Source organism: Pyricularia grisea (assembly GCF_004355905.1).
Source record: "Pyricularia grisea strain NI907 chromosome V map unlocalized Pyricularia_grisea_NI907_Scaffold_6, whole genome shotgun sequence".
NCBI lineage: Eukaryota > Fungi > Ascomycota > Sordariomycetes > Magnaporthales > Pyriculariaceae > Pyricularia > Pyricularia grisea.
The window spans coordinates 3,102,426-3,113,181 of record NW_022156719.1 but is presented as its reverse complement, the minus strand read 5'-3'; the positions used below and the strand labels follow the sequence as shown (position 1 = coordinate 3,113,181).

Genomic DNA, 10,756 nt, shown 5'->3' with positions numbered 1-10,756 from the left:
GGTTTTTTTTTTTTTTTTTTTTTTTTTTTTTTCGCGGTCATCGTATAGGTAGAAATGGCTTACAGATGTCATGAACTGGCTTGGTCACAACCAAGGGTGCACGTGATACAAGTCCCCACCCCCACCTCACATCCAATGGTGGGGGCCTGCTGCCTAACGGTTGCTGGGTGCAATATTCTGCAATGTTGACAAACTTGAGCAAATGGCTGGCGACCAACAAGAACAGAATGATAATCAAACAGGGGCCCAGGCCATTCCTGTTTCGCCACCCTCAGGACTTATTTCTTTTCAGCCATAGATGTGATGTACAACGATAGAGCTACTGTTTCGATCAGCTAACAGTATATGTAAACGACTTGCTATCCATTACATGAGGTATGTGCTGCTTTCCTAATGACTCTCTTCGCAGCCTTCGAAATACGTGTAGTGGGGAAAGCGATCCTGTTAACGCCACCGACACTTTGTACAGAAAACCAGACGCAGATTTTGCATTTCGACCCGCGAACAACATTACTTCAGACAAGGAGGTGCTATTTTGCATATCACGCAACAAACAACAGGCTTCGAAGCAAGATCTCGAGCACGCTTTATTAGAGCTAATAGCACCGAGGATTCACCGCCCGTCGTCAATTAACCGCGCACCTCGTCGCCACGCGCCCGCGGTCATGGTGCGCTCCCGCAGCGCGTCCTTCTCGGACGATGACATACAATTTGTCAGCTCTCAGATGCTCGCCGAGGCAGCAAAATCTCAGCCAAAGTCTCCGCTGCAGTCCTCGCAAGGAAATCGAGATGTCATTGATATTACGGGTAGCCCTGCGCTCGAGTTCGGCAGGCCAACAAATATGAACTCGAAGCCACAACCGAAAGCGTTTTCTTCACTCTACAAAAAGGAAAAGAAACAGCCCAATGTTTTTCTGCAGCCTCGGAACCGCCCTGAACACCACCGCGGCACAAAGGTGTCAGGGCCAAGCGCCCTCAAATATAACGACATCAAAGCGCCTCCTCTACCGTTGTACAATTCCCTCCCTGCGCAGCGCGACAGCACAACAGCTGGCTCGTCGGCATACACTCAATCAGCAGCATTTGACGACAATGTGTTCTACACAGACCCAAAGAAGGCCAATGACGACCTCAAGGCACTGCTAGAGGGAGGCATGGATGAGGAGGAACAGGGAGAAAACAAAGAAGAAGGGGGCGAAGCAGAGGAGAAGATTGACGATGGGTCTCTCGAAGGTATCACAGTCAAGCTACTGCCGCATCAACAAGAAGGTGTGGAATGGATGAAGGGCCGCGAATTGGGACCTGTCAAGCGAGGCAAGGTACCCAAAGGAGGTATTTTGGCAGACGACATGGGTCTAGGAAAGACATTACAGTCAATATCGCTCATCGTCAGTAGTCCAAAGCCCAACAAAGATGAAAAGGGGTGGAAGAAGCATTACGATGGCATCGGCAAGGGGACCCTGGTGGTTGCACCTTTAGCTCTTATTCGACAATGGGAGGCTGAGATTGCAGAAAAAGTCCTACCGTCTCACAAGCTAAACGTCTGTGTCCATCACGGCCCTAGCAGGACGAAGAGATATACAGATTTGCAAAAGTATGATGTTGTCATCACGACATACCAGATCTTGGTTTCGGAACATGGCCATTCAACCGATGCTGTCGGTGCTGGGTGCTTCGGCATCCACTGGTTCCGTGTCATTCTTGATGAAGCACATAGCATCAAGAACCGCAATGCGAAAGCCACAAAAGCATGCTGTGCTCTACGCTCGGAGTTCAGATGGTGTCTCACTGGTACTCCGATGCAAAACAACCTGGACGAGCTTCAGAGTTTGGTATCCTTCTTGCGCATTCCCCCTTATGATGATCTTAAGCACTGGCGTGAGTACATCGATCAGCCCATGAAAAACGGAAAAGGCCATCTGGCCATCCGTCGACTTCACAGCCTGCTACGTTGCTTCATGAAGCGTCGCACCAAGGATGTCCTTAAGGAGGAGGGTGCACTGAACCCCGGCGGCAAGAAAGCGCTTGAAGCGGCGGCGAAGAAGGGCGATGGACAGATGCCCCCTGCCCCAGCCTTCAAGGTAACGGAGCGGAAGGTTGTCACCGTTACCGCCGAGTTCTCGCCGGCGGAGCGCAAATTTTACAACAGACTTGAGGATCGTGCCGACGAGAGTCTGCAGAGGATGATGAAGGGCAAGGTGAACTACGCCAACGCCCTGGTACTGCTACTACGTCTTCGCCAGGCATGTAACCACCCGAGGCTGGTCGGCATCAAGATGGAGAAAGAAAAGGATGCACTATCAATGGACACGGCCCAGCCGGTGAAATCAGCGACCGATGCCGACGTCGATGCTCTTGCTGACATGTTCGGTGGCATGGGCGTCGAGTCCAAGCAATGCGACGTCTGCATGAGCAATCTCTCGAAAGACGAGGTCAGCGCTGGGAAAGTTGTCTGTGAAGCTTGTGACAAGGACCGGGCTGCATTCAATAACGAAGGGCCTGACCGTAGGCGGTCCAAGAAGATTAAGAAAAAGGTTATCAAGGAAGAGGTCAAGGTCGAAGCCAAGTCCCGCAAAGCGAGGCACCGACCTGCTGTGCTCGATAGCGATGACGAAGAAGACGATGGCAGCTGGATCGTCGGTGAGGACCAGAGAGGATCCCTTCGTCTCGGCAAAGCAGGCGGTGAGGAAGATGAGAATTGCGAGGGTGGTGGTGAATGGCTCAACACAGAGGACTCGATTCATCACTCCGAGGATGAAGATGGGAGCCGCCTCGATAGTTTCATTGTCGATGACGAGAAGGAAGACCGTTCGCGGACCCAAAATCCCGACTCAGAAGAAGACTCTAGCCTTGTGTCAGTCTCCAAGCTTGCCAGCAAGCAGGGCAGCCAACAAGCGGATTCCGACTCCGGCTCCGGCTCTGGTTCAGAAACCGATTCCGATCTAGACTCTGGCGTGGATGAGTCCGAGTACGATTCTGCCGATGACGCCTTTGCTCATGAGGAAAACGGCCGCGTTGTCCCGTCGGCCAAGATTCGACAGTTGCTGGAGATCCTGCACAAAGAGGTCCATGAGCACAAGTTTATTGTCTTCTCGCAGTTCACCTCGATGTTGGATCTGGTCGCGCCCTTCTTCGACCGAGAGGGTTTCAAGTACACGCGATACGAAGGGAGCATGAAAAACGACCTGCGTGAGGAAAGTCTTCACTCACTCCGCAACGATCCAAAGACACGCATTTTGTTGTGTAGTCTCAAGTGCGGCTCCCTGGGTCTGAACCTGACGGCAGCTACCAGGGTAGTCATTTTGGAACCATTCTGGAATCCGGTTCGTTATACGTTTCTTTCTTTTCCGCCTTTAGGCTCTTATATGATCATGACTGAGAAATTTACTGACGCCGAGACTTGCATAAATACAGTTTGTCGAGGAACAAGCAATCGACAGAGTTCACCGACTCACGCAGACAGTTGATGTCATTGTGTACAAGTTGACTGTTGGCAAGTCAGTCGAAGAGCGGATCCTGGAACTGCAAAACAAGAAACGCTTGCTCGCTGAACAGGCCATTGAAGGTGGCATGAAGAAGAAGGATGCACTCAAGCTTGGCCTTCAGGAAATGTTGGCGCTGTTCACCCGCGACAGGAGTAGCGATATTGGTTCAGTGGTTGATGCAGGTGGTCGAGAATCAATCGGATCATCGACTGGCACGAGGAAGCCAGTCCGCCCTCCTGTGCCTTCGGTTTTTGAGAGGCGTTGGTGATGGACTAATATACTGACTGATATATACCGTTATGAACAACACGCAGGACGAGTACGATGGGATCACCACGGGGCGTTTGGGAAGGATTTGATGCAAGTATATATTTCGCCGATTCTGTTCCAGGATGAACATATTCAGGCTCATGATTCCTGAACCTAGTTTAGACATCGGCGATACCGAAGCAACAAGAAGCCTTGTGCTGGCTGCCATGGCTGAATGATATTCATGTTATGTTTTGAATGTAGAGGCTTAGGCATTGAAAGTGACAGGGTACTCCGCAAAACCTTGACTGATCAGCCCTCCTGAGTTTCCGCCGCAAAACTGGTCAAGCGGAGCCGGCGGGGACGGGTCAAGCGGATGCAACGGTGTACCGCAGTTGTTGGATTAGATATGTGGAGAGAGACATGCACAAGTAAAGCAAGACATTCGGTAGCACGCCGCCACAGGAAGCGGGTAGCCGGCCGGCCAAGAGCAGTTTGCGTCGGTCGCTTGTTGACTCTTTCGCCTCGTAGTAAAAAAGCAATATCGACCTAGCCTAGTTTGTCTGGTCTAGAGTGAGCGTGCTGCAAGATGCCATCTTCGTCAGAACCTTGGCGAATTGTAACATGAGTCAATCAATCGACAGCACCACATGCGTGGCAGTGATTGACATGGCAAGTGCCGGACGCTGGGGCTAGGGAAAGATACGTTCAGACTAAGGTTCACCTGGCGAGGAGTTTGATGTCAACGTGATTGAGTGACGCCATAACTGCCCCGCCGGTGTCGGGAGGTTGCAGGCGACGCCTTTTTGTCTTGAACAAACGAAACCACTGGATAATAAAATAAAAACAACCCGTCCAAGTCACAACACTCAAAGCTTCCAGAAAAACAGAGGCGCGTCTGATCTTGTTTTCTTTTGCAAGGGGGAAAGAAAAAGGTGGAGTAGGTTTCCAAAAGCCAGAACAAATGTGGGATGGTAGCGACCATTGCTTTGTACCCCAAGGTACCCTATCGAGATGTACATGCTTACCTACTGTAGGTTGAGACTGGTTCCAAAAGCGGGCAGGTGATAGGGGAACGGACCCCGTGGCCTGACAGCCGATCTCGGTAGGAAGATAACTGGCAAGTGTAGATTCTGACAACTCCGGCTATCAGCTAGTACCTACCTTAGGTACCTTGCTGCATACCTACCTACTTACCCTCGATTATGCTGAGTCAGCTAAAACAGGCTCCGGATAAGAGTGTGCTGCAGAGGCGTCTACCGGTAGCTGCTTGGGTTGAAGGTTTAATTTGTTGTTCTATTTTCTTGGTGCTGAGCCGATGAGAGGGAAAAGAGAGCAAGGACGTTTTCGTGCCTCATAGATTGCTTCTGCTTTTGCCTACTGCAGTCCTTCTCCTAGACTAGGGTCTAGTGTAGGCAGGTAATATAGGTGGTTCATTCCAATGGTACGTTGCTGAACAAAACACGAAGTAAAGAGTGAATCCAATCATCATGGCTATGGAACTTGCCATTATGACTGGTAGTCTTTTTTTCTGAAAAGGTGGGCCCATGACCACGAAGCTTGGGGGAACCTTGATAGGCTTATCGCAGACTGTGTCACTTGGGCAGATCGCGGTACGCTCCATGCGTGATGCTCAGCTGCTTTTGGGTCTTGCAGGGGGTGGGGAAGTAGGTAGGCCACTGAAACGAATTCTACTGTCAGCCAAAAAAAAAAAAAAAAAAAAAAAAAAAAGCTGCTACCGACGAATTTCTTTTCGTTCAGTTGTCATGTAGCAGCATTCCGGGGTATTGGAGGAATTAGTAGACTAACTCGACTACTTCGTAGATTTGTGACGCTACTGCTGTAAAGCCCGGATCGGAGTTTTTACGACGGGTATTCGCTGTCTGGGGGAACGCACTGTCAGATAACGTCAAATACTGTAGGTACAGTATGTACATAGGAGTAATTAGCTAACGGAATATGTACTGTATGCACTCACTCAAATGTACTCCACTAGTTCTTATTCGTAAGTACATCATTGTAGATTGTAGATGTAGATAAACTTGATGGAGAAAACGTTTCTGCTCCTGTATAAACAGAAGAAAAACCGCAAGCGGATGCAGGACCTATTCGACTGCCCTCTTTATTCTATTGTTCACCAGCGAAATGTCTTGTTCAATTGTTTTGCCCAGGGCATTGTCCTACAGAACTAAAATAATTTGACAATCCAATCTTGTACCTCTGCCCACTGTGGGGTCGCTCATGCTGGACGCGACGTCAATTGGCCAACGGGTCTGCAGTGTACCGTGCCGCCTCAATGACTCTACTGTGGGTCGAGAGCTTCCGTCAGTGATCCTTGGCATCACTGCATTTGGGGCGTGCGCCTGTTACCGCTGTTGCTGCTTGCTTGCGCGCCCGCCGCCCTCCGCACCTCCATCCACTTTTGCTTGTTGAGAGGCCTAGAAGCAACTTTTAGCACTTCTCTTTTTTTTTCTCCACCCCAGTATCCTTATCACCCGCCATTGTCTTTGGCTTTTCTTCTTCTCTCTCTTTCATTTTCTGTAGCTCTGGAGCTCTGGGAGACAGGTTTTTCGAAAACGCGATTCTTGTCTTTCTTGAGTGCTTCCCCTGGTGGGTATTTACAGTAGACTAAGAACTAAAGCCTGTACACGCCCGCCCCGTCCAACCGAGGTCGCCGCCAGCTACGACAACCTTGCCTAGGTCCTATCTAAGGCGGCCTGCGCCAACGCCCAGACAGAGCAAACCACCCCGGAACCCAGTCACGGCCTCCTGCGACGCTTGACAGGCAAGCAATAGAACAACAAATAGGCAACCCACTGTTGCCCGCCCTCCCAGTCCTGCATCCGTCCAACCAGTCAGGCACCGCCATCTGAAGTTTGCGAGTACCTATTTACCTACCTGCCTTGGGTACCTATTTATCTACCTACCTACCTACATACATATAACGCAATACCGATTCGTCCACACGAGCCGAATCTTAGCTTCGTCCACCGACCTCGCTGGTTCACATACTGTCCAGCTTCTCATTTGGCCCGCCTTACGTACCGTTCACGTCGGGGGCTCTCACATTGTCTCTTGCGCCGACCCGCACACGAATCAACAACACTATCGAGAACAGACAAACATGGAGACGCAGGGTCTGGGTAGAAAGGAAGCCCTTCCCACATAACCCAACTCCTCCACGGTTCGCCATCCTTCGTTTTGTATCGCCTGGGTCTGCGTTGGGACACACTTTCGAGACGTTCTTTCTGCCCTCGACCGAGGCCTGTGTAGCCTTTGTCGTCTACTTTTCACGTATATACTCACTGCCGGACGAACACCTACGAACTTAATCCGTTTAAACTTCAATTCCGCTCCAGAAAGATGCATCAACAGTCCCGCTATCCTCCGCGGTCATCCTCGCCCGCAAACTCTCCACAAACAAACCCTACCAGGACGAACAACTCTAGGGACGCTTCAGGAACAAGCTCTCGCTCCCGGGCCAGCTCAAGTGTAACCGGTCCCGATATCTCTGGCGCCGAGATGGGCGACTTGGGGTCTGGCCCCAGTCGGGACTCGGTCAAGAAGCTGGACCAGATAGTTCAGGTGCGCCAATGCCAGACTTGTACTTGCGACATTTGTGGTCATTACAATATAAACTAACATGGATATTTAATAGAATTTCTACAACAAAGCCGCCGTCCTAATTATCCAGGCTAGACTCAATACTACCCCCATTGTTGCAGCCGCCTCAGGCCGAGGCACAAGCAAGACGAACAAATGGGTGAGTTTGCCTAGCCTATTCCATCACCTCAGCCTCTAATTACAGTCCTGTAGTCGACTAACACTCGTCCGCTTTGATAGTTTCAAATAGAGACAGATGAGATGGATGACTTCAGGGAGGACCTGAGGATATGGAGGACCTGCGGGAGCTTTGAAAACAGGCCGCCGCCCATGATCATCGAGACATATCTAGACGCATCATGTCTGTCCCCAACACAAAGCTTGGTTGTTGTCGGTGAGAACGGCAAGATGTATGACGTCTTGGAAGCCCTCAATTCCAGTGACTCCTCTAGCGACGGCAGCTCTTCCAGTAGGTCTCGCAAGCGAAACACCGAGGTCGTCCTAGAAAGATGGAAGATCGAACTGAAGTACAGTCAGAACCCTGACGACATTCCCGACTTCGGCCCAATGCTGCCCACAATCTATAAGAGGGCTATAGTCTTCTTCAGGTCACTGTTTAGCATGTTGAGGTTGGTGGCTACATGGAAGGTCCTGCAAAAACAGCCGCCTATGGCGAGAGGTGGCCATTCTGCTTTGCAACTGCACTGCCGTTTCATATTCAAAGAGTCGGATACTGCCGGTGTCGATTTACTACGACAACCCTTGAGTCCACAGCATGATGGACGGGATGCTGTGACTGACTACGTTTTCGGTGATCTTGAAGTCCCAGTGGGGAGATTTTACGCTTCAGTCACATCCCGGAACGAGCGCAACTTCCGCGTGGACGACACTGATATCACAGCAGGGTCTCGGTTTATGACATACGAGGACAATTTGTTTCAGCCCACACTGCCACAGAGGCATTCCGGTCGCAGAGACTCCTTTACAGAAACGGGAATCGCGATTCCACGTCGACATGGGAAGCAAGCGGATCAGCCAGAGCAGCAAACATATGGAAGTTTGTCTACTTTCCACGGTGCAGGTGCTTTGGGCACTAGCCCGTTATCCGCCCTCAAGGCAGTCCGACCTGCTGGCTCGGATACTGATTCGCCCACCAGTTCCGCGCCTGCAAGCGTTGGACCGGATCCTCCACACTCACTACCAATTGCTGGCAATTCCTCGCTGAGTCGGCCTTCCCTGAAGGGGACAGACGGCATAGTACGACGCACCTCGGTGTCATTTCAGCCTTTCAAAGCAGGCTCGCTCTCCGGTTCACCAAGGCTTCAGGACCTCGACTTGCCCGCCTCGCCTAGTTCTTTGGCGAGACAATCGGCCGCACTTCATGCTGCGAGGCAGCGTAATTCACTGACGTCGGGCATGGCAGCCTCGCTTCGAGGTGGACCGCCGGTAGATATTGCAGGCAGCGCTTCGCCGAAACCCACCAGCCGATACAGCAGCAGCTTTACCCATCGAAGAGGCAAGGCTTCATATAGCGGCGCAAACAGGGCCGACGATGACCAGGGCAGCAGCGGAAAGCAGAGCCTGTCGTCGTCTGTTCAGCCTGGTTCAGGGTTCTTGGCCGAGGCGGCCACGGGAACGAGTTCCGGCTCGGTCCAGACAGACGACGAAAACATTTCGGAGTTTTTGAAGATTTTGGACAGCAAAAGGACGCTCCAGAGCTTTGAGCCGACGTCCAAGACGACTGAAGCGGCCACTAAGAGGACAGTAGCTCAGCTGTCCAAGTTCCACATGATGAGGGAGAGCAATAATGCCTTGACAGAGTCCATGACCTCTTCAATTAATCTTCAGCCATCCCCAAGCGCGTCAAGTCGCCAATTGTCTGGCGTGCCCTTACTCGGACCTTCATCCATGTCGCCATCTTCATCGCCCAAGCCTCTATCGCCCCACACGCCCCATACACCAGCTGTCCCGTCCAGACTGAGTGAAGCAGCAATTATTGAGCATCACACACAGGCCCAAGAAATAGCGGACAGGGCAGCGGCAGAAGATGATCATGACTTGGGTGTGGAATCTTCAACGTCCAGGCGAGAGGGCACTACGGCAATCGATATTCCCCTGTCCCCTCGCGTGTTGCAGACAGCAAACCGTCGATCCAGCTCTGTTGCGCACCAAAATCGAGCCTTGCTTGATAACGAGGAACCCGTACCTGATTTGCCCTTTGCTGGTAACCGCAGCATCAGTCTTGGCGCCGACGGCCGAGAGCCTAGGCTGACGGGCCTTGGGCTTTCCAGGGGTTCAAGGGGCTCCGGCAATAGCGCATCTCTGCGATCGGCAGATGTTAGGCCTTTGGGTGCGCCACGCTCTTCGTCCATGTCAACAGACCCAGACGACAAGAATCCTTCTCCAGCATTGATCTCGGGCGGGGCATCTTCGGGGTCGTCATGGAAGCCTAGGTTCACTGGCAGCTTGGGCAGAGGACAGCACCAGCAACCGCAACAGCAGCGCCTCACTCCGCCGCATTCATCGCGGGGGAGCTTCTCGGGATCGACCGCGGGAGGGAGGTATGGCGGGAGTGGCTCTCGGGGTGCAGGTGATAGTGCCGAGGCGGACGATGAACCGTTCATGTTCACCATGTCAGAGATCGAACGACATGGCCAGGGGCGGACTAGTCTGGATGAGGCCCGACCAGGCGGCGAAGGAAGTGGTGCCATCGAGTCAGGGGAGAAGATTCGAGGTGGTCGTTATGAAGCTCGTGGGATCACAAGGCGAGGCTGGTGATTTCAATGCTGCTTTGTTTACAAGACGTGTCTTGACAGAAGTTTCTGACAGACAAAATCCCACTCCTGGGTCGTACAGCACCAGGACAGACCCTGAGTAGCCTGCAAGAACGTTTGCCGCTGGGCCATTGCTTGCTGCTTTCTCGCGTGCATTAGCCATGGTGTTTTCGGGCGGGACATCTTTTTTTTTCATGATTGCTTAATGGTCTTGACGTTCATGGGGTTCGCCATTGAATACTTTGGTCTAGGCAACGGCATAGGGTCTACTCCGAGTGATGAGGGACTGTGAATGGAGCAGTAGATAACATGGGGCTGTGCTTGAATGAGCCTCGTGCCACTGTGACGAGAGTGTGACAACGATACAAGGCTGGGACACATATCGCTTCTGTAGACGACATCTAGACTGCGAAATCTGTGGAAATGGGGCAAAGCCCAAAAAAATTGAATGTAATTCAATTATTCAAACCTCGGCTTTATATGGAGGCATTCCATTCCATCCTGTCTTTTATGAGATTCCGCTGATGTGATAACGGATTGGCACCTGTTTCCGTGAGCCGGCCATTCGTCCAGCTGTTAGACTGGGTTAAGATGAAAAGAGGACCCGAGGCAAGTGATAAAGTAAAAGTATATCTATTCTAGTTT

General features: G+C 51.6%; 2 protein-coding genes across 2 annotated transcripts in view; both read left to right on the top strand.

The window, feature by feature from the left end:
- The window catches only part of PgNI_08899 (uncharacterized protein), a gene marked incomplete at its 5' end in the record, with an annotated part of 5,745 nt that extends 1,779 nt beyond the window's left edge, over positions 1 to 3,966 (top strand). Inside the window, 2 exons of the mRNA XM_031128889.1 lie at positions 561 to 3,323; positions 3,415 to 3,966. Of these exons, the coding sequence (XP_030978851.1) occupies positions 561 to 3,323; positions 3,415 to 3,753 (3,102 nt within the window). The 3' untranslated portion in view covers positions 3,754 to 3,966. The remainder of the gene's footprint in view (positions 1 to 560; positions 3,324 to 3,414) is intronic.
- Positions 3,967 to 6,220: 2,254 nt separating this feature from the next.
- On the top strand, positions 6,221 to 10,585 carry PgNI_08898 (uncharacterized protein). Its single transcript, XM_031128888.1, has 3 exons — positions 6,221 to 7,319; positions 7,393 to 7,497; positions 7,578 to 10,585. Exons 1-3 carry the CDS (start codon positions 7,098 to 7,100, stop codon positions 10,113 to 10,115), a joined length of 2,865 nt encoding a protein of 954 aa, XP_030978850.1. The 5' UTR covers positions 6,221 to 7,097; the 3' UTR covers positions 10,116 to 10,585.
- Positions 10,586 to 10,756: the final 171 nt, after the last annotated feature.

Coding starts and splice junctions, on each gene's coding strand:
- PgNI_08898 (XM_031128888.1), top strand. CDS start 7,098: ATGCATCAACAGTCCCGCTATCCTCCGCGGTCATCCTCGCCCGCAAAC. Junction 7,320..7,392: donor AGCTGGACCAGATAGTTCAG/GTGCGCCAATGC, acceptor GATATTTAATAG/AATTTCTACAACAAAGCCGC. Junction 7,498..7,577: donor CAAGCAAGACGAACAAATGG/GTGAGTTTGCCT, acceptor CCGCTTTGATAG/TTTCAAATAGAGACAGATGA.